The sequence below is a fragment of the Equus asinus genome, chromosome 18, assembly GCF_041296235.1.
Source record: "Equus asinus isolate D_3611 breed Donkey chromosome 18, EquAss-T2T_v2, whole genome shotgun sequence".
Lineage (NCBI taxonomy): Eukaryota > Metazoa > Chordata > Mammalia > Perissodactyla > Equidae > Equus > Equus asinus.
The window spans coordinates 33,057,313-33,082,735 of record NC_091807.1 but is presented as its reverse complement, the minus strand read 5'-3'; the positions used below and the strand labels follow the sequence as shown (position 1 = coordinate 33,082,735).

General features: G+C 44.8%; 1 protein-coding gene across 8 annotated transcripts in view; it reads right to left on the bottom strand.

The window, feature by feature from the left end:
* DOP1B (DOP1 leucine zipper like protein B) overlaps positions 1 to 25,423 on the bottom strand; it is a 98,144-nt gene that overhangs the window by 46,821 nt on the left and 25,900 nt on the right. For all 8 annotated transcript variants that reach the window (XR_011495402.1, XR_001398171.3, XR_011495404.1 and 5 more), the window contains exons 3-11: positions 21,017 to 21,198; positions 20,452 to 20,622; positions 14,812 to 15,001; positions 12,850 to 12,948; positions 12,380 to 12,503; positions 10,018 to 10,127; positions 9,650 to 9,764; positions 3,898 to 4,018; positions 2,307 to 2,426 (exon numbers count right to left, since the gene is read on the bottom strand). Coding sequence is in view for 4 of the 8 variants with exons in the window: in XM_044750652.2 (XP_044606587.2) it covers positions 2,307 to 2,426; positions 3,898 to 4,018; positions 9,650 to 9,764; positions 10,018 to 10,127; positions 12,380 to 12,503; positions 12,850 to 12,948; positions 14,812 to 15,001; positions 20,452 to 20,622; positions 21,017 to 21,198 (1,232 nt within the window). In the remaining 4 variants the exon portion in view is untranslated. The remainder of the gene's footprint in view (positions 1 to 2,306; positions 2,427 to 3,897; positions 4,019 to 9,649; positions 9,765 to 10,017; positions 10,128 to 12,379; positions 12,504 to 12,849; positions 12,949 to 14,811; positions 15,002 to 20,451; positions 20,623 to 21,016; positions 21,199 to 25,423) is intronic.

Here is a 25,423-nt window from a genome sequence, read left to right as displayed (position 1 = left end):
ATAAAATTACTTATTCTATTTCGAACATAATGAAAGACAGCTTCTGTAGCTCTGACCATTAAGCTTTGGTACCTAAAACTATCTAACACAGACAAGTGTCAATAAGTGTCTTGAATCTGCTTGTCTCCAAAATAGGTTCACACTGACTTGAACGTCATCACTTCAGATGAGGGTGGTGCCACGGCCATGTGGGATTCCATATCCAGGAGATGTGTGCCGTCAACAGCAGCAATTCCAGGCCCCCAACTCTAAACCAAGGGCATGTGCCAAGGGAAGAAGCCAGACTAGAGAAGACGCAGGCGGAAGAGGTGTCCAACCAGCTATAGGAGCAAACTGGGACAGCCCTTCCCACGTCGCCCCATGAGCTCAGCCACACCACTTGCTGAGAATTCTTCAGCCTCCACAGAGGAGTGTAACTCCACTGGTCAACTCTATCAGCATCTGCTTATCTTATACTGAAACCCAACACTTCTTTTTAAATAAGTAGGCAACTAGTTAAACAGGTAAGTTAAAAAGTATATATACTCAAAGCCCAGTAATTTTGGATTCATCTGGCTATCATGGTACCACTCAACCTGAGCTAACATTTTTCATTATAAATTATCACTTAGTTATCCTGCAGTTTATCTTAGCAAGAGAATGACTTTGAAGAGCTCCACAGACAACATCCCAGTGATTCTAACTTTTAGGTGACTACTCTGAAGAAACCTGTGCACGTGTATATAAAGAGACATGAAAAGATGGTCACCAGAGTACTATTCACAACAACGCAAGAACTGCAACTGGTTTATTCACACAATGGACTATTACACTTAGGACAAATTAACTAGAGGTATACGTTCCAATACAGACAAACCTCCAAAGGACTGCTGAACCCCTAACACAGCACACTGCAAAAAGTTATATACCACTTGATACTGACGTAAAACCTGAACACAGACTACCATTTCTGGAGACACACTTGATATAAAAGCACAGACATCACGGGCAGGACAGGCACTAACTTCAGGACGGTGATAATGTTAGGATGAAGGATGGAAAAAGTGCCGGGGAGGTGGGGAGTCAGCTCTAGCTGGGTGGCAACATTCTATTCCTTTAAAAAAGAGATGTGAAAAACAATGGCCAAGTGTTGTCCATAATTTCAGCAATGGGTACATGTGTATCTGACATTATTTCCTGTTATTTCTCATATTTGAAATGTTTTGTGGTTAATTTTTTTTAAAGAAAGCATACCCCATAACTCTGAAATGAAACTAAGCTGACCAAAATATAGCCTAGCCTCCGTCTAACATGGCCTTGCTGTTGCCCGTGGATCCAGTTACAATTAATTTACTCATCACAGGTTTGACACCTGCTGGGGCCTGGCTCTAGAGGAGGCAGAAAAGCAGGCAGGAGCAGCTGGGAAGTCAGGCATTCCTGGGTCCTAACCTTGGCTGCTGCCAATTTGCTGTGCAGTGCCACACAAGGTACTATGTGTCTCTGGCCTCCCATTTCTTATATGATAGAAGTGCTTCCTTCTCTTGGGGGTGTCCTGAAGAGTTAATGAGCATGTCTGTAAGGCTTTCAGGCAGGAGGACGGCCCATGGCAAACATTAATAAGTAAAGCTTCTATTACAGCTGCTAGGTACACGATGACGGTGTTGACAGCACAGAGCGTTCCAAAGGAGACGGACAAGAATGAAGTTTTACAGCGTGACACACAGGGCAAAACGAGGTTTGAGAGATTATATTATTCCTCCTTTACAGGGAAAATGACACTGGGAAGGGGGCTCCTCAGGAAAGCAGGTTATCCCCGGTGTGTCCCTGCCCACAACTGTGAGGTGGTGCAGTTCACGAGATCAGCGTGACGGTCAAGCTGGGTACGGGAGCTTAAAACATTAATGGATGCTTTATCTGCCCAGTTATACACTCATTTCAATAGGAATCTAAGAAGGTTGATGATTTCAAAACACTCTATGCAGCCACAGAGCCACAAAACTCAGCTTCTTTAAATAGATCAGGCCCCCAAAAGAACTGTTGGAAGAAAGCGGATTTGACTGATGTGACCAGAAAATGCACAGAGGATTTTCTTAAGCTAGAATTAATAAAGCAGCTTCACAGTTATGTGGCAAAGATGCTGAGAACCTTCTTAATGGCAATGCTTTTTAATCTATTAAAATTTTAAGTGAACTCCTTCCAGTCATCTGCTCAGCAGAGACCACCCAACGTCAGCCGGTTACATATAAAATGACACAATAAGCAGCTAAGAAACCATGAAACCCTGTAATCCTTCCTAAATATTCCATAATCCTGAACTGGATACTTACCTAAAGCAATCCTCAAAACACCTCATCATGTAATCCCAGAGAAAGTCTGTGCTTAGGGAAGTGATCAGCAAATTCACCGTTTTAACAATCTCAGAAGCATTTCTATTTTCTTTTATTGTACTGAAAAGGAAGGTAGACATTTATAAATATATCTCTGAAAGACCCTGTATTATGAGAACACTATGTCTGAAAAATTGTAATTCATTTTACCATTTACAGCTTATTTCTAGAGAGACTGACAAACTTGGACAAAGATAAAAATATTACTGTTCCTATAGAGGAAAGAGTATGCATAATGCCATCCTAAACATTCTCTTAGAAGTAAGCTTACGAGCTACTGAAAAGGAACGTGACATAGAAATCCAATTTTAGTCCAACTGTAGATAGATATTCTATTGGTGGAATAATATGGTACCATTCAGGAGGGAAATTTGGCTAAAATTTAAAGGTGCATCTTCTATGACTCAGGAAATTTATTTTAGGGATTTATCCTACAGAAATCCTTGCACAGGCACACAAAGATGTATGCATAAGGATACCATTGCAAGGTTATTTAAAAATACTGAAAAAGTGGAAACCACCTAAAAGTCAATCAATGGGATTGGTAAATCAGCCAGGATTTATTAAACAAGTGATAAATCCCTCCCAAGGAAGCTAAGGCAACCACCATATTCCACAGGAGAACCAAGCAGAGCTACTCACAATTTGCATCTTAAAAAAACAGGCAACTAAATAGTGTAATTCCATCTTTAAAATAAAAGACAGGCATCTACGTATTTATATATGCACTGAAAGTCTGGAAAGAAACGAAAATGTTTTATGCTTTTCTCTGAAAGGTGGTGGGATTCTGGGTGCTATCTTCTTCTTTAGTACCTTCAAATACTGGCATATTCTACAATGAACATGCATTGCTTTTGTACTTAGAAAAACAATAAACTACTCTCATTCTGGGAGAAAAAAGCAAACTCGGTACACTTATAATTAGTAAACCAGAAAAACCTTGGAATTGACTTAAATTTTCAATATATCTGATGCCAACTCAGGCAGAAGGAAAGGTAAGAGGAAGGTAAGAAGGACGAGGTTGTACTATCTTAATAAGAACAGAAATAACAAACCCACAATAACTCCACACTTTAAGTTGACGTGTCTGCCGCATCCTGAACGCCACTCACTCTGCCTTCAGGGTCCTGGGGCACGTGACCTCACGTGAAGACTCCTATCTCCTGGCTCTACTTCCTGACCTTAACCCCTCCCACCTGCCCCCTCCCTGTAACTCATCACGTGGGTACACTAGATCCAACTGCCTTTGTTCAACAACTTTCCTACTTGATCAATAAATACAGTTTGTACATCCCAGGCTGGGGCAGAGACTAGATCACACTCCTTTTAAACTCTTCACCTTATTTAATAGGGAAGAGACAATTCATGATGATTGACTTTGGAGCATAGTTATCTTAACGGGTGGTCTGATCTGCTGCATCTCCACTTTCTCCAGCACTTCACAATTTATGGTGAACAACAGAGAAAAAAAAAATCATGGCTTTCGGGAGGGATGGAGGAAGAAGCGTGAAGCTGGAGGCCAAACCCATACCTTATCAGTGAATTTCCACTCTGCGTGTAGCTAAGTTTAAGGTCGGAGCCGAGAGCATCTCTGCAGTAAGAATAAAACGCACGGATGACTTCCAGAAACAAATTCCCAACCACCGGAGGCCCTGGAAGGAAAATGGCCAGAGAAAGATCAGTAATCCATTTTTAAATCAATAAATGACACAGACACAAAACACAAAGAGAGTAACTCTGTACACACAGACGATTTATAGTCTAAAATGTACAGACACAAGTTTAGTTGCAACAAACTTTAGCTGGACAAACAGCATCCACAAAAATAAACAGTATTTCTGTAGAGCTTACCATGTGCTGGGTACTCTTCTAGGCATTTTATATCTATTAGCTTACTAATCCTGACAACAGCCACATGCCCGGGCTCTGCACTGCTGTCTTGATTACACATAAGGTGACTGAGGCAGAGGTTAAGTTACCTGCCCAAGCCAGATTCTGCGGGGTGGAGGCAGGGCAAATGCTCCATGTTTTAAGTACACAAACTGCTTGGCCAGAGAGATTCCTCAATACAAATACGGACAGAGGAGGGCAACTTGCCTACTCTGAACTCTCTTACTCACGAGCTAGAACACCACAGAAGAAATAACACCGATCCCAAAGAGCTTGTTAAGATGGCAGAGAAGAAGTGGACCAGCTGCACATTAGAGAAGCATCACTGCCAATCAGGCAGGTGGAAGGCGGCTGGACATTTCTGCTCCACAAACAGCAGCCACCAGGCAGCGAAGGGAGCGACTCTCGGCCATGTATACAGAGGGATGAAAACAGCATCAACTCAGAGAAAATGAGAGCTCTGCCAACGCATCTGTGTAAAGCACAATCAGCAGATTAACCTTATCTTTTATGCTTCCTTTTCACAAAAACAAAAGATTCTGAGAGAACTTTCTTCACGATAAGCCCCACGTGTACCTTATCTACAGCATAAGAACACCGAATGCTTTTTGTAGATGATGGCAAGTTTGTTGCCACAATTCATGGAGCAGAAAATGGGGCAGCGGCTGAAGCCTGGTGGCCAAAGAAGAGACAAGACCGGATGCCTGTCCTCCACCTTCTAGTTCGGTATCATCCGCTCCCTTGCCCTTCAAGTATATCGTCCCTCAGACGATACTAAATACTAAATTACCAGACAGCAAATGAAACGACTCTGAGATTGAGCAAAAGCCTGCCACTCATGTCGTTCTAGAAACTCTGACCTTGAGCCCAAGCGAGCAGTAACCTTCTGCCTGGCTCACCAAGTGCACGGCCTTGATATAAAACAGCCGTCTCCAAATGCTGGGTTACACCTGCTTCTGTGAATAGTTCCCCAAGTTACACAGCAGGCTCCCAATACGTTTATACAACTCACTTCATTTTTTCAGACGAAATCATGACTTTTCAGACTTTTCCACACTAAGAGGAAAATGTTCTAGAGCCATCGCCGGTTGAGTGAGACAGAGTGGAAGGGAGTGGAGAGAGGGGAGGTCTGCACGACGCACAGGTACCTTAGGCAGCACCTGAAGGGCAAGCTTGGAGGGACAAAGGCTTCATGCTCTGACTTTGGCTGAGAGCAGCTAGAGCTGCCCACGCCACGAAGTCGAAGTTCACCTGCGTTAATGAGTGAGCATCTTGGTACGGTATGTCTGAGTGCAATCAGAGAAGCAGCAGTGCCCTGACGAAGAGAGCTCAGGGTCTGGGGTCAAAAAGACCGAGTTTCGATCTCAACTCCAGGGTGGCCTCGGGCAAATGACTTACTCTTGCTCAACCGCAGTCTCTCCATCTGCAAAATGGGTATACTAAGAAAACCCTCCTCAGGGTTGTCGGAAGCATGGCCCGTAGGGAAACGCACATTAAATGATCTATGCACAAATCACACCTAGCTGAATTAGAAAAAGAAGAACAAAGCCCAAAGTCAGCAGAAGGAGAGAAATAATAAAAATCAGAGAAGAAATAAATGCCATTGAAACAAAAAAGGCAGTAGAAAGGATGAATGAAACAAAGAGCTGGTTCTGTGAGAAGATAAACAAAATTGACAAACCTCTAGCCAGATTTACAAAGAAAAAAAGAGAGACAGCTCACATAAATAAAATTAGAAATGAAAGAGGAGAGATAACAACGGATACCATAGAAATACAAAGAATTACAAGAGAATACTACGAAAAGCTACATGCCAACAAAATGGACAATCTAGAGGAAATGGGTAAGTTCTTAGCCTCTTACAAACTCCCAAAGATGAATCAAGAAGAAATAGAGAATCTGAATAGAACAATCACAAGAGATTGAAACAGTAATCAAAAGCATCCCAAAGAATAAAAGCCATGACCAGATGGCTTCCCTGGGGAATCCTACCAAATTTTCAGAGAGGATTTAATACCTACCCTTCTCAAGCTATTCCAAAAAGTCTAGGAAGATAGAACTCTTCCTAACACATTCTACAAGGTAAACATCACTCTGATACCAAAGCCTGACAAGGACAACACAAAAAAGGAAAACTACAGGCCAATATTGCTGATGAACATAGATGCAAAACTCCTCAACAAAATTTTGCAAACCGAATACAGAAATACATCAAAAAAAGATCATACATCATGATCAAATGGGATTTATACCAGGGACACAGGGAGGGTTCAACATCTGCAGATCAATCAATGTGATACACCACATCAACAAAGTGAGGAATAAAAACCAGTGATCATGGGACAAGATACAACAGAGAAAGCATTTGACAAGATCCAACAGCCATTTGTGATAAAAACTCTTAACAAAATGAGAGTAGAAGGAAATTACCTCAACATAATAAAGGTCATATATGACAAACCCACAGCCAACATCATACTCACTGTGGAAAAACTGAATGCCATCCCTCTGAGAACAGGAACAAGACAAGGATGCCCACTACCACCACTCTTATTCAACATAGTACTGGAGGTTTTGGCCAGAGCAATTAGGCAAGAGAAAGGAATGTGCAACTTTTTTTGTTGATTTCACAAATTTTTTTACAAAATCAGTTGCATTTCTATACTTTAATAATGAACTTATAGAAAGAGAACTCAAGAATACAATTCCATTTACAATCACAACAAAAAGAATAAAATATCTGGGAATAAATTTAACCAAGGAGATGAAGGACTCACACAATGAAAACTATAAGACATTATTGAAAGAAAAAGATGATGACATAAAGAGATGGAAAGAGATTCCACGCACATGGATTGGAAGAATAAACATAGTTAAAATGTCCATTCTGCCCAAAGCAATTTACAGATTCAACGCAATCCCAATCAGAATCCCAATGACATTCTTCATGGAGTTAGAACAAAGAATCCTAAAATTCACATGGGGCAAGCAAAGACTCTGAATTGCAAAGCAATCTTGAGAAAAAAGAACAAAGCTGGAGGCATCACAATTTCTGACTTCAAAATGTACTACAAAGCCATAGTGATCAAAACAGCATGGTACTAGTACAAAAACAGGTACACAGATCAATGGAACAGAACTGAAAGCCCGGAAATAAAACCATACATCTATGGACAGCTAATCTTCGACAAAAGTGCCAAGAACATACAATGGAGGAAAAAAGAGTCTCTTCAATAAATGGTGCTGGGAAATCTGGACAGCCACTTGCAAGAGAATGAAAGCAGATCATTATCTCACACTATGCAAAAAAATAAACTAAAAAAATGGATCAAAGACTTGAAGATAAGTCCTGAAACCATAAAACTCCTGGAAGATAATATACGTAGTACACACTTTGACATTGAACTTAAAAGAGTCTTTTCGAATACCATGTCTTCTCAGATGAGGGAAACAAAAGAAAAAATAAACAAGTGGGACTTCATCAGACTAAAGAGCTTTTGTAATGCAAGAGAAACTAGGATCAAAACAAAAAGACAACGCACCAATTGGGACAAAATATTTGCAAATCATGTATCTGACAAGGGGTTAATCTCCATAATATATAAGGAACTCACACAACTGAACAACAAAAAAACAAACAGACTGATCAAAAAATGGGCAGACGATGTGAACATTTTTCCAAAGAAGGTATACAGATGGCCAATAAGCACATGAAAAGATGTTCAACATCAATAATTATCAGGGAAATGCAAATCTAAACTACGCTAAAATACCACCTTATACCTGTTAAAATGGCTATAATCACTAAAACTAAAAATAACAAATGTTGGAGAGGGTGTGGAGAAAAGGGAACCCTCACACACTGCTGGTGGGAATGCAAACTGGTGCAACCACTATGGAAAACAGCATGGGGATTCCTCCAAAAACTAAAAACAGAACTACCATATGACCCAGCTATCCCACTACTGGGGATCTACCCAAAGAACTTGAAATCAACAATTCAAAGAGACTTATGCACCCCTATGTTCACTGCAGCTCTATTCACAATAGCCAAGATGTGGAAGCAACCCAAGTGCCCATCGACTGATGACTGGATAAAGAAGATGTGGTATATATATACAATGGAATACTACTCAGCCACAAAAAACACAAATTCATCCCATTTGCAACAACATGGATGGACCTGGAGGGTACTATGCTAAGTGAAATACGGCAGACTGAGAAAGACAAACACCATAGGATTTCACTCATATGTGGAATATAAACAAACACATGGACAAAGAAAACAGTTCAGTGGTTACCAGGGGAAGGAGGTGGGGGGGGGGGGTGGGCACTGGGGGTGAAGGGGAGCACTTATGTGGTGTCAAGAAATAATGTACAACTGAAATCTCAAAATGGTGTAAATTTTTATGCACTCAATAAAAAAAAATCAAAACCAAAAATGTATGCAAATCACTTTGCACAAAATAATTGCTCAAAAGATGTCATCCCTTATTATTAACAACAGTGAAAATGCACCAGGACCTCAGTGTCCCTTCCATCTAACTTGACCAGAAGCCCTTCTTTTTCCTTTCTACCCCCAGAGCCTAGCACCATCCATGCCCCACATGTTCCACGCCTGTCTCTGAATGAACAGATGGAGGGTCTCCATCCTGAGGCCAGAGGGAGACAGAACTTCACTAAAGCCCTTGGCTCTTGCTCTCCGCCAACAGCAACCAGGCGGTGGGCACATCTGGGCACTCAGATGATGTCATCAAGGTTGAAATTCCACGGAGAAGATGGGACTTTCTTCCCCATTATGGTGTTCAAGTGATTAGATGTGAAGATTGTTCGGTCGATGGATGTTGGAGCAAATTCTTTTTTTTTAAAGCACGGGTCTCAAATGATGCTCATAGGACCACAGTGTGTAAGGGGAACCCTCCAGGGATCAGAGTCTAGTTCAGCCCCTTTCACTTGAGAGAGGCAAAGACTGCAGCCCAAATGGCAGAAGTGGCTTGCCTGGGGTCACAAGGCAAAAAGACGGAGGAGGGTCTCCTATTTACTTAAAAATAAAATCAAAGCTCGTTTGAAGTGTGACATTTGATTGAAGAAACGTTCTTACAAAGTCAGCCCTGTGTGTATGCTGCAGGCACATACGCAGACATGCCCAATAGAAGCTCAAAGGTATTTTCCTAACAAAAACATTCAAGTTATCATGTAAGACTTTTAAGTGGTGCCTGGATATGATAACTAAACCACATAATACATCGACCAAAGTACTTCAAGATTCTGAAATTCCAAAGATTAAATTATATTCAAAATAATGCGCTGACTGTATCTCACCATGTTTTAATCGCCTCAAATCAGAGAATCCGTATTTGGCATATGATGTGTAATGGCATTTCCAACGTTACCTATTTCCGGTTTGTCAAGCAGACTGACGAGGATGCGGAACGGCTTCAGGTAGGCATGATGGCGGTCCTCTGCGTCCCCATCGGAGAACTTCTGGTGCAGTATCTCAGCCAGACCCTATTTTTTTTTAAAGCCACATATTAGAATATTGTACATAGTAAAGTATGACGTCATTGGTTGTTCTAATGGTTAAATACTGTGGGGCAGAAAGAGAACCAGTCTCACAGCATGAAACAAGCATGCTGGAATTCTCCCAACCATGTACCGGGGAATAAGCCCAAGGTCGACTCTGAGGTCCTGTACAGAAATCCACTAAGAACCGTGGTCAGGAATGCTCTGTGGGGTCTGCTGCCCAGAAACGCTCCTTTACCTCAACCAAAAGATCCTTGGAGTATTTTTCAAAAAAATACAAGGACGGGTCTTCGTAAGAATTTGAGATTTCAGATTCTGGCACAACAGTATTTCCTTTAATATCTGAACCTATAAAAGAACAAGCACCATGAGCTGTAAAGAGAGCTATACTTTTAAAGTACATCATACTGTGCAAAGGTCGCATGCTCCGATATTTGTCAAAATAGGATTCCTCCAACAGAAACCCAAAATCAGATCCAGCAAGACCAAGCCACATTTTCTCTTCAGACAGTGGTGTGCTACGGATCAGACAGGCAGAATTCCATCTCAACGGGCATCAGTTTAGCTTGTCCCAAGAATTCACCCTAATTGTCAAGTACGATTACAAGGATCTAAGGGAATGAGGATCATTTTGTTGTTGTTGTTCTTATTTTATTATTTCTAAAGACTGGCACCTGAGCTAACATCTAGTGCCAGTCTTCTCTTTTTCCTTCTCTTTCTTCTCCCCAAAGGCCCCCCCAGAATATAGGTGCATATTCTAGTTGTAGGTGTTTGTGGTTGTGCTTTGTGGGATGCTACCTCAGCGTGGCCTGATGAGCGGTGCCATGTCCGTGCCCAGGATCGGAACCAGCGAAACCCTGGGGCAACAAAGCGGAGCATGCGAACTTAACCAGTCAGCCACGGGGCCGGCCCCCAGGAATGAGGATCATTTTTAGAAACCAGTGTTTATTTGTTTGCCACTATGTGAAATCAAGGTATTCTCATCTCTAAGCCCTCATTTTGAGCCCTGGATAAGTCTGTGAGGTCCTCAGGGCAAGAAACAGCATCCTGACAGCACAAGTAGATAGTCTGGACTCCTGGGGTTGTAGCTAAGTGAGTTGGAGCTGGTAGTGAACTTGGTCTCTCTGTACACAACAAGTCAAGCCACAAAGGAGGTAGCTGTGCATTTAACAAAATCATCCTTTTGATAAAAATGCTTAAGGAGCCTGTAAATATTCTTGAAATCCTTCATAAGTTCCCATGCAATGACTTTTGAAAGTTTTATAATGAGGGAGAGGGGGGGAAAAGAAAAGGCTAAGAGGAATTTCTGACTTTGGTGTGGAAGATCTATATGCTGAGGGTTAAAAAAAGCCATGAAGCAGAGGATTTTTAGGACAGTGAAAACACTCCATGATACTGTAATGGTGGACACATGTCATCATACTTTTGTCCAAACCCACAGAATGCACAATACGAAGAGTGAAGGGTAATGTAAACTGGACTGCGGGTGATGACGTGTCTGTGTAGGTTCATCAACTGTGACCAACGTGCCACTCCAGTGAGGGATGCAGACGATGGGAAAGGCTGTGCGTGTGGGAGAAGAGGGGGTAGATGGGAACTCTTTGTGCCTTTGCTGTGAACCTAAAACTGCTCTAAAAAAATGCTGTCTTGGGGGCCGGCCCTGTGGCTGAGTACTTAAGTTCATCCACTCCACTTCAGTGGCCAGGGGTTCACTGGTTTGGATCCTGGGCATGGATCTAGACACTGCTCATCAAGCCATGTCGTGGTGGCATCCCACATAGAAGAACTAGAATGACTTACACCTAGGACATACAACTAGATACTGGGGCTTTGGGGAGAAAACAAAAGAGGAAGATTGACAGTAGATATTAGCTCAGAGCTAGTCATCTTCACCAAAAAAAAAAAAAAAAAAAAGAAAGAAAGAAAGAAAAGAAAAAATGCTGTGGAGTCCTTTCCCAATTGCTTTGTGTATCATCTTTTCTTAGGTACATGAATACGGCAATTGATAAAATTCAGGAGGTGCTGTCCTTTAAGCCTTGCGATTCCCTGGACTATGAACCTGTGAAGCCTTCCAACAGTAGTCAAGGGCTCTTTACCTACAAGTTTACAGGCTGTCCACAAAAACACACACCCGTAGAAACACAAGCCTGGGGTTCTCATGCTCTCCCAAACTTACCCAAGTACCTGGCAAAGCACGTCAATGCCACCAATAGTCCCATCTACAGAAAACTTTCTACCCAGATTCCATGTTGGTGGGTTTTTCCTTCATGCTCTCACCCCATGAGACTCCACAGCAATAGGCTTCCACCTGAATAACGTTTAGCTAAATTTTTTATAGGATTTTAAGCTTCTTAGAATGGAATTCAGTTAGCATTTTTTAAATCTCATTTATCATTTCCCTGTTTTTTAATGTAATAGCTGCAAAATAACCAAATCTGCAGTGTAGGCAGTAGAATTCACTGCCATATTCAGTCGGTGTGCTATCTTTCCACATTTCAGGATTCAGAAACCTATAACCAAGATCGAAACTTATCCCAAAAATCAGCACTAAAAGGTTTCATGTTAACTTTGACTTTCTGTTGCTGTGAACTACTCGGTACCTAGTAACCACGCATACAGCCTCCTGTTCAGAGACATATCTCTTCTCAGCAGAGTCTGGGTGGCAGCGGACAGGATGTGCACGATGTCGGATCTGGGCAAGGGGATGGCTCTCTCACTGGAGTCCTAGGACGGGGAGAGAGGAAACTTTACTGCAAGAAGATGATTAAGTAAATTATTGGCTTTCTGACACGCGGCCCTTCCTTACCAGTCTACAGAGCTCTATCTTAAAAAGGCTGCTCTCCAAAGGGGTTGGTGCTTCAGATGCCGCCCATGAAAAGAAGCTATTTAATTTTTGCCACGTACACGCCATCCTCACAAAAATGAACAAGGACCCTTAATTGGCTGAAAGAAAATGGTGATCACCAAGTGGGTGGTCTCCTTTCAACATAAAATGCCTGAGATCTATCGCGCCTACCCCACATCCTTGGGAAATACCAGTGACTTCCCCAGAGGAACACGATCAACTTACCAGACAGGTATAAAATGGGAAGAAGAAGAGAACAATTTCCAGATTATTTCTTTGCACCAGAACATTTGAATCCAACAGTGACGCGCACAAAGACTTTACCTGTAAATGATAAAACGGCATGAACACTCCATCCCTAAGACGATGAACATCATTTGCAGGCTTCTCTTTATGGTCATAAAAATGAAAGTAACTTTTCCTGGGAATCTTGAAACCACCATCTTAAATCATGTGGAACGAACAATAAGGTATAAGTGTGGGAAACTTGGGTTCTTGTTCCAGACCCTGGGGGCTGTGTGATGGGGAAGATGGTCAGCTGCAGCCGTCACTTGTCCCATGTGAGAGCTGGAGGGGTCTGGACCACATGATCAAATTCTATGATCCCAGAAAGGCATGTCTTTAGGTTCCAATAAGGACTTTCAGCTAACCTAAAACTCCAAAGACATTTAATCAAATGGATTCCAGACCAATTCAATATGTATTTCGAGAATCTTTTCTGAGTACAGAAGGTATAATACAGATGCATAATAGATAAGAGCTATAAGACAAATGCTAATAAAACGCTATGAGAATTCAGAAGAGGAGAGGGAGAGATCTTTCAACTGAAAACGACGAAGCTTTGTGAGAGAGCTGAGCTTGAAGGACAGGAAGGATATACGCTGAGACCTGTACAGACGGAACAGGCAGTAAGTGCAAGAGGAGGAGGGAACAGCTGGAGCAAAGAGGCAGCTCCACAGAAGAACAAGGCCAGGCGGGGCAGTCAGTTCTGGGAGCGTAGCGGGCCTGAAGGGGAGAGCAAGGTATTTGTTGGGTTGGGAACAGAGTGTTAGAATACTCTTGGGTTTGGACTTTATCTGTTGGCAACAGGAAACCAGGTATTTTTCAAGCATAGAACAGATATGAGCCAAGCTATGCTTTGGAAAAGCAAATCTCTTAGCAATCGAAGAGGACTGGGTGGGTAGAGGATGGGATGGGAAGAAACCAGTTGGAAAATTATGTTACAGTCCAGGAGCAAGACAAAAAAAGCGCAAGCTGGGCAGTAAAAATGGAGAGAAGGAGACGAAAGTGGTACTGACGGGGCAGGAAAGAAGGGACCTATTTATGCGGGTCTCCTATGTCCTGAATATGTGCAAGGTGTTTTTCATCAGTGTTTTCACATAGTCCTCAGAGACCCCCGTGAGGAAGGTCTGTTGTCCCCACTTTGCAAAGAGAGACGAACTCAGAGGGTTAACTAATTCACACCAAGTTGCTGACGTTCTTACTGAGGAATTCAATTTTGAACATTTTAACGTCAAAGCGTGGGTACACCACTAGGTGGCGATAGACAGCAGGCCATTAAACAGCAAGAGTTAAGCTTGGGGAGAAGAGACACAGGTCTGGAAAATTCTCATTTTTCAAGGTCATGAGAAAGGATGTCATTGCCAGGGAAGAGAGCTGCCCTTGAAGGATCTGAGGATGGACACCTGGGGAACCCCGACAATCTAGGTTTGAGAGCAGCCAGAGGAGAAGATGACAGCAGGAGAAGAGCTGGACCAAGACAGCAGCCCGAGGAGGAGCGAGCGTCACGTGTGGGCAGTGGTCAGCACGACACAGGGCAGGGGGAGAAAACAAGGCTGTAGCTGAAGCAGCAGACTGTGCGAGGCCCTCTGGAGGGCCGTCTGCAGCTAACCGTACTGCTGAAGCTTTGCGGAGCCTCCAGAAGGGCCCTTCTTGGGTGTGAACAACACTTATTTGCATATATAAATCGTGAAGCATATGTTAAAAACAAACACCACTACCCTGGATTTCACTGTGTGCAGTGACGCCTCTCCTTGTGCTCAGCAGCAGGGGACATACACTCTGACTCTGGAATGCCTCCCTTTTCCACTGCTCCCTGAGGGCTCTTTGCAGCCCCAGGGACAACCTGTGCGAGAGGAAGCCACACATGCATGCCCCCCCGCCTCCCGTGAAGAGCAAGGCACCCACCGTGAGCTGGTAATCCGTGCCCAGCATGTACTTCTGCTCCCTGCCGGGCGAGTCCCTGCTGATGTGGCCCACCACAAAGAGCGAGGCAGGAAGGCGGATGGACGGGCTCACCAGGACGCTCCCCCAAAGGGCAGAGTAAAACACCTCTTTGCCAACCACCAAGGACAGCCTCAGGAGCAGAGTGTCTGTTCTGTGGACAAGAGATTACAGACTTCAAGGGTGCATTCCGCACATCCACGGCTCGCTGTTCAATGTTCCATCAACACTTCACGGACAGCCACAGCTCATTCTCCCCTGGCTGTGGAAACACCACCTTCCTCATCACTTCGAGCTGCTGCCATCTCTTGCCCTTCTGTGTTTGTCCACCTGTCAGCTGTCACTGAAACTGAATTTGCTAAAACAAACATGTCACTGAGAGGCACACCTTCTTGGCCAACAGGAAGCATCTGACTGGTTGTGTCACTGGCGCACAGATGTCCATCTCACCTCTGGCCTCACCACGGATGCCGCAGTACTTGCAGGAGGCAGTTCCACCGCCAAAAAGGGGATGAGCAGACCAGTCATTTTATATCACAGCATAAGGAGTCATTAATGTGTCAAAAAAATAGAGGTTGACGTGACTGAGTGGAGACTTGAATAATGATAAAGATACCCGAGCACAGCCAAAAACGTGCCATGTGACATTTGACTTCAGAAACACTGGGGACAAAATTTGCCGGGGCTTCCCACTCTACTGCAAATTCCATAAAGCCCGGAACGGTGTTTCCTGTCACTCTGCCCACAGCACCCCCATAAGCTGACTCCCACTCCAGGAAGCTTTCCTGCTGATGCCTGACATTTATTTGTCTCTTATCTTTATCTAGGTCTCCTATGTCACGTCAGCAACTTCGCACATGTCCTTTAAGAGGAGCGGCACCATCAGCGGGTCCAGGCTTATGTCTGCACTCAGACTGACCCAGGCCAGGCCCATCTCTGCTCGGTGGTGAACCTACAGCTGACGAGGGCACCTTCCCTGTCAAAGGCGAAAAGGAAGCTTGCAGGCCGGGTGAGGCAGCAGAGGCAAATGCCCAGGAAGGAATTTCACCTAGGGGGTGATCTAACCTACAGTCTGAAAGAATTCCACTCCTCACATGCTTCCTACTTGCAAAGACAGAAAAAAGTTACAGAAGGACTGGTTCAGTGTGGTGCAGTGGTCTACCCAGGTTTCTGGGGTCAGCCCTCTGGTGTCTAAATCCTACATCTGCTTCCCGGCTGTGGTCCCGAGCACAAGCGTAACCCCGAGCATGTTCCTTTCAGCTATGGGATGGGGAAAAGAGGTGGAGGTGTTGTGAGAACGACGTGAGAGCCTCGTGTAAAAACTCAGCACGAGATAGAGAACAGGTGCTCAGGCCACACCGCCTCCCACTACCACTAGGTCTGCTGTTTCCTGCTGTGTCCTCAGTGCCCAGATGAGCATCTGACACACAGCAGGCACTCAAAAAAACTCAGATGAATGCCACTCTTTCCCTTTTATTATAGTAATAAAATAATCAGTTCCGTGTATATGAAAACATTTAATACAAAAAATATCTACTGGAGCTGGCCCGGTGGCATAGTGGTTAAGTTCACAAGCTCTGTTTCAGCAGATAGGGGTTCACAGGTTCAGATCCTGGGCACAGATCTGCACGCTGCTCATGACGCCATGCTGTGGCAGCATCCCACATACAAAATAGAGGAAGACTAGCACAGATGTTAGCTCAGGGACAATCTTCCTCAAACAGAAAGAGGAAGACTGGCAACAGATGTTAGCTCAGGGCCAATCTTCTTCACCAAAAAAAAATAAATAAATAAAAGAGAAAAATATCTACTACTTTTTCATATTTAAAAATGAATTTTGTTCTCCTCAAAATGACTCTGAACCTTTTGTCTCATGAAACACTTGTAGCAAATGATGCATGGTATCATATTTTCAGAAAAAACAAAAATGAAGAGGCATGAGTGACAGCCAAACGTTTAGGAAAAGTATACAGAATGGTTCAGTGGCTGAAGATATCGATTGGTCTGCTAGCAAGGCTGAGCAAACAGAAGAGCTCATCTGTGCCCAGTTCTGAGAACAAGGCAGCGAAGGCCCTAATTTGGGGCAGAAGCACCACTCAGCAGCTGAGTTACAGTGAGTCAGGCAGATGGGGAGATGGGTCACTGTGGCCCCTGGCAGACAGGATGGTCCTGAGCTAGGAAGAGAGTCCTACAGAAACAGATGAACTTAGGAGGCGCTGGAGCACTCCTCTCTCTCCAGGATCCCTCTCACAAGAAGACCGACGCTCAGGTCAAACCCACCGCAAACACTACAAGGCACATACTGATCTCACGTCCCCCTAGAATGGTGTATTCCCAAAGTACGTTCCATGGAACACTGGCCAGTTCAGCTGTTTCACAGAGGAGGGGTTCCACTGTCACAAAGCCAGGGAAATGCCAAGTACACTGTCCCTTCTTCAATACTCAGAGTACACTGGCTAGTTTTCTTTAGTAAAGAAATGCAGCTTTCAGTCTTATTTTATTCTTAAAAAAAAAACCCAGATATTAGAATTTTAAATTATGCCACAGTTCAGAAAATGGCAATTATGACAGGACTTTGCAATGGAGAGCAAAGTAAAGAGCAAGACAACTGGGGTTAAAAGTGACATAAACAAGAACTACTCATACCATCTTAGTTGTGAAATTCCAAAACTAGCGTGCAGTTTAGAGCCCCAAATACTAAGCTTTTCCCTTCAAGACCAACTGACAACCAAGAGAAATCAAACCAGCCCCAAACCCCTACTCTTCCCATCCTTCCTCTTTCACCCTGGCTGCTGCTCTCCTCTGGCTCCTGCAACGCAGGATCATTCAAATGACACTGTCACTCTCTTCTTCACTCAACAGAAAGCAAGTGAGCGACATGGGGCCACTCGCCATAAACCCCAAGCATTTCACAACTTTGCTGAATGGACAGTCACGGAAAGCTGAGCTGTCACAAGACCGAACAGCTTGGGGTGTGATCATCTGCACAAAGCAGAGCAGTATCAACAGCACCCTGCACCATCAGAGCTCAGATACATGCCCCCAAAGGGGTAAAAAATCCTAGGACCAGTGGAGCCCATCATCATGGTGCTTGGAATCAACCAAAAAGAAATGTTAGTAAATATTTTTCTACTACTATTTAAATCCGAGTTTCTCAACTGCGACGCTGCTGACACTTGGGGCTGGATCAGGCTTTGCTGTGGGGGTAAGCATGTGCATTGCGGGATGCTAAGCAGCACCCCTGGCCTCCACCCACTGGATGCCAGTAGTACCCTCCCAACTCCAGTTGTGACAACCAAAAACGTCTCCAGATATTGCCAAAAGTCCCCTAGGGGACAAAAATATCCCAAAGTTGAGAACCAGTGATTTAAACGATTATCTGGCGAGCTAGTTCCTGCTTGCTGACAAACCACTGAGGGCATTCACATCTCCTCCACCTCCTTAGAAGAGAAGCTAGTATCTTCCTCCTCTAACCTCATTTTCTCAGTACAGCGAAACACAGCTAGCTACTGATTTCACGGGCACTTTCAAAAAGGAGTTCTGGCCAGGAGTAATCTGTAGGCATCAAAGGGTTAGAAAGCCAGGGTGGATAACAGGTCCTAACGCCGGCCAAAAGTCCCATTCCTCACGGTTCAATAAAAAGCACAAACCAGGGACTCTCTCCGCCTACACGAAACTTGTGAGTCACTCCGCCTTCATCAGCCCAACCGAGCACACCCCTTAGCATTTCTACCAACGTGGACAACAGGACGCCACCGCACCCTCCTTTCCTGTCTCTGCACAGGATTTGCAGGGGCTGTTTGACTCAATTCCTGAGGGTTTTGGGGGACGAAATAGTTGCCAGACTCTCTCAAACTCACATGGATACAGCAACAAAAAAATCTTCTGCAGTCGCCTCAATGACTGTGCCCACACACACCCGCTCAGAGATCCTACTCCGTCCCCTCGACCAGCCTCTACCCTGGAAAGCTGGTAACTAACAACTCATGATAACTAATAACTCTGGGTGCTGCAGACAGTGGACCTGGTTTTCTGCCACAGCTACATCTTCTCAGTGATTCATGCAGCTTTACTCAGCTCTTGGTTCAATGTCAAGAAATCACAATGTTAGGGAAAAAACACCCATGTTGAGCAACGTTAACAACTGTTCAAATGAACCCTCATTTATCAACTAAGAGAACATAAACACCAAAACTATTTACGTGCTTCTAGTGTGATTCACTCTCACAGATCTAAAAAAGTGTAACACACTTTGGGAAATGATGTGTTAGTCTGTCAGATGATGGAAGAACATTTTACACAAACATACACATACACACAGACACACACACATCTGTTAGGAGAACATGAATGGACTAGAACTTCTAGAAAGAGCCTGGGACTAGCAGTTAAGAGACAGAATCTGGTAAAGGTCCTCTTGCTGACCCCTATGTGACCTTGACCTTTCATTAACCTACACACCTACTGGGCCTCACCATGTGCCAGCCACAGGGCATGGTGCCAGGCTTGAAATGGCAACGAGACAGACTCTGCCTCCTAGGGAAGTGGATCCTAGTAGCTCAATCCATCGCAAAGATAGATTCCCCCTTGGGAAATGGAAAGCCACCACGCAGTCTATGTGAAAGCTTGAAATGGCTGAAGTGGAAATTTTTGGTTAGGTTTGCCAGACCCCAGTAAAGACGTTCATGCAGTGCACCTCTGGTCACTAGCCACAACCCCTCAAACCATTCTGATTATTTGGTTTCCTTGAGTTTAGGGGAGCACTCCAAGTAGCCCTTGGATTGATTCCTTGCTTCCACCCCACCCCCTACCCCCTCTAGTCACAGCCAACACAACAGCAGAGGCAGTGCGGCTGGGGCCTCTGGCGTGGGGAAAATCTGAGCAGTGTGTTGTGTAATCAAATGGAAACTTTTGCAAGCACAAAGGTTTCCAAACCTCCCAGTCAGGCTGCACATGGGCTCTGAAAACGGGTCCTATTAACAGAGGTTAATCACTGTGGCATCACTCAGAGTGATCAACACACTGGAAGAGGGTTCTCACACTCTAATTCTCCAGGAATACACGGCACTCTGTACTCACTAGTCTCATGGATATATGCCTTCTGCTCCCACGCAGTGACCAAAGCAGCCCGCATCACCTTTTACGCATGGGAGCCTGAGAAATTTCCCCAAGGTGCTGCTGAAATTTGTCAAGCTACTCTGCTTAGCATCACCTTTCGAGCCTGAGGAAAGAGCCAATGAAACCTCACTTCGCTTTTTCACTTAGAAGCAGCCCACTGTAACGGCACAGAGAAGGACTTCAGAATCTGACAAACGTGGGGCAGAATCCCATCTCTGCAACCGGCTGACTGTGTGAACCTGGGAAACTTTCTCGCCTTCTGACTCTTCCCTGCAAAGGGAGGTAACTCCCAAGGAAACACAGTACTCTGTCAAGCAGAGAGCCCCCAGAAAAATGTAAAACATCAAGCCCACTTCTGCACGTTTCCCTCTTCCTATGTCTCTGTACTTCTTCCCGTTTCTTATAAAGCAGTGAAATGAAACACAAGCCGCTTGTCCGCCGGCCTGGATGCGGCACAGCCGTCTGCACTGGCGGGAGCAGACCCACCTGTCGTAGATCTCCGAGCCCTCCTCGAGGCCGGGCAGCAGGCCCACGATGAAGGCCTGGAGACTGGGCAGGAGCAGCTTCTGCAGCGGGAGAAAGTACTTCTCATACAGGCCAAGCAGCACGGGCCTCACCGACATGGCTGCGTTCGCCAGAAGAGGAAACAACCCACAGCTTTGGGAAAGGAAAAAGAGAGGAGGGTTAAGTGAGACGCCTCATCAGAAGTTCCAAATCATGAGCCAGCTGAAGTGGGTTTCCAAAGCAGCCAGGCCGCCATTTAAACTGGTGGAGGAGATGCTCACTTGTCGTGGGATTGTCGCACATACTGTTAGCAAAGAGCAGGCACCTGGGCAGAATGGACATTACGCTCCTAGCTACAACAGACTTGAAGGAGAGTCTGGGGGGATGCACTCCAGAGGGTGAGCCCTGGTTAACCTCCTGGTGATGGCTTTATGACGAATGGCTGCACACCCCTCCATATTCTGCTTGTATCATTTTTTAATCTTGTGAACTGAAACAGGGATTACTTGGGTAATAAAAAAGTAGTACCGTGGGGAAGCTGTTGTACCTGTACAGGAACAAATCCTTGGCCAGCCATTTGGTCCCCACAATCTTGAAGACAATCTCATAGGTTTCGAGGGCTTTTAAGTGCACACCGCTGGGCAAAGCAGGATGCAGGCACTGGGCTAATCTCTTGCTGATAACGAGCCGTCTTGGCAACAAGGAATACCTCAGGTTACTCTGAAGAGCCTGGAAAACAAGAGGAAAAACACAGGAGGAAGAAGGTGGTGACATTTACAATGGAGAGTAAATGTGCCGAGGCCAGGAAGACATGAGCAGGCCCCAGCGTGGCTCTAAGAGATGAGACGTAACAGGACAGGAGGACAGAGGGACGGCCTGGGAGGGCCCGGGGGGCCACGAGCCAGGCTCCAGGGACACAGCTGCTGGGCAAGCCTCCAGCAATGCCGGAGATGAGGCAGGCTCCAGAGTCAAGAGCAAAAGAAATTCTGTCTCCCTTCAAAGTGACTCTGACACCATCAGGCCAGCTTCTCAGCCACACATGGGAATCCGTGTACAGGTGAGAGCTGTGTGCTTCTGTCTTGGGAGGCCTCCAGTCTACACGTGAGACCAAGCATAACACAGACTATCTCTGGGGGAGGCAACCTTCTGTCCCTGAGAAGACCTTTGCCTGTGTGCCGTGAAAGCCCCTGGATTTTTCCCCAGGGAGAGGAAGATGTCTGAATTATTCCATCATGCTCCCAGTGCAGCTTCCCAGTCAGGTAGCTGAGTGTGGGGGTCACTCAGAAGAGACTGGGGGGGGGAACACTTCTGGGCCATGACGCCCGGCATCTTCACCAGTTGGTGATCCTGCCAGGAGGGACCCATGTTCTACAGGAGAAACATACCACCCTATTGGGATGGAGCAATGGTACTCCTGAGCTAGGCCTCCTCAATCAGGACACAGGCCTGGTCTGTGCTAAAGCATCCTTGGGTATTTGCTGAACCTGAGAAATACAGCCCGGAGTGTGAGCAGATCAATGCTGTTTTCCTTGGTATTGAGTGACCATGGGCACAGTGCCGTGGCTGGGTGGGTCCTAATGAATCAATCTGATAATGCAAAGCGACTGTCATTATGGTGAACAACCCACGTAACACACACAAATATTGACTGAAAGCTGGCGGGGTAAAGTCCACGATTCTCAAAGAGCCACTCGAAGGCCTCCATCTCTCGACGCCTGCCTGCTTTGCCCGCCCCCTCTGTTCATCTCAGCTTCAAACTTTGTGAGAACGCAGATCCATCTGTGGCTCCTGCCTGCCCCTCACTGCCCCTCTACCTGGACGTCCTCCCCAACCGCCTTGCTAACCTTCTTCACATGAGACTTGGCTCAGCGCCCCCCTGACGAGGCAGAATGGTCCCCCTCCCACACACTGTTACTCCTCCACCCGGTTCCATGGGCACGTCTGTCATCGACCTACAACGTTGTTCTGATGATTATCTGAAGGGTCTGGCTCAGGCGGCGGGCAGCTTGAGGGCAGGGTCTGTCCTCTTCCTCTCTGTTGTTTTTCCCGCTCTGCACAGTGCCTACAACCCAGCAGGCAGCCAGGAAGAACGTCAGGACGTGTGCAATGCCAGCTGCACCATGTGTTAGAACTGCTGGCCCCTGGACCACATGGTCTCGGGGTCATTACAGCTTTCTTTTTATAAATAAAGAAAATGATCTCATCTCTAAAACATACACTGAGGTTAGGGAGGAGGTAAAGGGAAGAGACAGAAAATAATACTTTTTATCAGAAGACTGTGATCTAATTGAACTCTGAAATTCAATAAATCTACACCTTAAAAAAAAACAGGGGCCGGTCCAGTGGCGTGCTGGTTAAGTTCATGCACTGTGCTTCAGCGGCCCGGACTTTGCAGGTTTGGATCCTGGGTGCAGACTTGTGCACCACTCATTAAGCCACGCTGTGGAGGCGTCCCACGTACAAAATAGAGGAAGACCAGCACAGACGTTAGCTCAGGGACAATCTTCCTCACCATTTAAAAAAAGAAACAGATATAATACAACTAGAGGTCATCAAGAAATACTCTAAAACATTATGAAGAGTTTGACATCTTAGAACAAAGGGAAAGCCAACAAAATAATTTTTTAAAATGTGCTGATATCCAACAAACAACTGAGGAGATGACTCGAAACACATGCAGTAGCAGAGGACAGGATGTAGCAGAGGATCAGAACAACCTGAGATGGTTGTGGCAGAGAGGAAAGAAACATGGGAAATGCACAGCAAATGGCACATTTTATCAAAGACATTTTCAAACGTCCACAAAAGCAGGTAGAACAGCAACGTCTCCATCACCCAGCTTCAACACGTATCAACTCCCGGCCAGTCCCGAAGACACAGCTTTTAGAAAACAATGCCTGTCACCCCACTGGCTTATTGATAATGTGGTCACCATGATTTAAGAGGAGGAGAGCTAAATTCTGTCTTCACCTGTTATTTTTGTCAGGACAGAGCTTTTGCTTTTTAAGTCACTACCAAATCTCTTTTTGCTCAGTGTAGTCTAAGGATGTCTGCTATTCAAGGTACAGGAGATGACCACACACCTCCTGTGATGGTCATCGAGGATTCACAAGCATTCGGTTGCCTCGGGTGTGCACGCAGCAGGACCCTGTCTCTGCACTTTTGAACCTGGGCATAGCAATCTGACTCAATCTGGCCAGTGAGGTCAGTGGAATATGTGTCACTTCTTGCACAGGCTTTAGAAGCCAACTCAAAGTGCATCAGGTTGTCTTTTCTTGCCTCTAAGATCACGCAAACATGTGTTGAGCTGAAGCCCCTCCCAGCCTGGCTCCTTGAGAAATTACAGAGAGCCAACACCCCTTGCTGACCTAGGGAGGCGGAACTCGACCATGGTGTAAAAATCACTGAGACCAGGGATTTTTTGTTACCGCTGCACAACCTTCCCTGTACTGACTGATACTCCTCTCCTCATTTAAATGCAATTACAATGAACCACAACTACTCGTTTCAAACGAATGAGGCTGGTTGCTATTTCTTTCTCATTTAAATTTTTTGCCCTACTTAATGTAATTTGAAAAAGACATAGAAAAAGGAACATAACCAAGAACTGAGGCTGTGACCAGTACTTATGGAATGAAGTGTTCACTGTATGCTGCCCATGTTAATCCATGCGAACATGGCACGGCTGAGATAGGGAAGTCAGTGCCTGTTGAGGGATAGATACCCAGTGATGAAGGAAGCTGTCTGATTTGAAAAAGCAGAAGGAACAAAGGATATAAACAGATAGTACTTAGAAAAATGAGAACATGCTCACTCTTCTGATAAGACAACTGCAAATTAAAACTACAATGAAATGCCATTCTTTTTACCCATCAGGTTGGCAAGCTAGATCAACGCACACAGATTCAGGTGCAGAGCAGAGCCACCCAGAGATCATGAACCAAGTTCACCAAACCCAGAGTCAGGATTCAGCCAAACAGAACTTGCTAGCCTCCTCCTTGAAGCAGGGATGACACTGAACTCTTCTGTAGCCTTTTTATCACTAATAATGGGGCTAAAATAGTGTCTGGGTCATGGTGATTGTGTTAACACACTTCCCACAGAGCCTGGCACTTAACAAGTGCTTCAAAATGAGGCTAACCAAGCAAGACTGAGGCTATAATGCCTGGTTTAAGTACGTGAGCTTGGGGGTCAGAGCCTCAAATTCCAGCTCCACCATTTGCTTGTTGGGCTAATTCCGTGACCTCTCTGGCTGCAGTTTCATGGGGATGATGGTGCCTCACAAAGCTTCAGGCATCAAATGAGACACCACATGTAAACAATTTGGCACAGTGCCTGGAAAAGAGTGAGCAATCAACAAACATTACCTCTTATTCTAACGACAAACTGAAAATTAAGCACAAGATTTAGAGACGGGGACAAAATGCATTGCACTTTTAAAAGGATCAATTGAAACTCAGATGTTTACTAATAATGCCCTTTATTGTCACAAAAGCAAACAAGGATACTAGTTAGATGTGTTAACGAGAAAGATTGAGAAATACACGGTATGAGAAGGGAAAAGCTCAAACTGTTGTATATCTGAGGGGGATCAAAGGCAGACTCAAAATCTGGTGAGACTTCCCAGGGACGCTGAGGTCAAAGAGGAAATCTGCTGTAATAAGAGGCAGAAGTGGAGAGCCTGATAGTTCCTTAAGAAGGCGAAGGAAAAGATAAATAGTAATTAACATTTAAGATTAAAAGGGAAAAGAAAGTACTATTTCTTAAATGATATTTAATGGAACATTTCTTTTTTTTTTGTATTTTTTTTATTGAGTTAATGATAGGTTACAATCTTGTGAAATTTCAGTTGTACATTAATGTTTGTCATTCGTGTTGCAGGTGCACCACTTCACCCTTTGTGCCCACCCCCCACCCCACCTTTCCCCTGGTATCCACTAAACTGTTCTTAGTC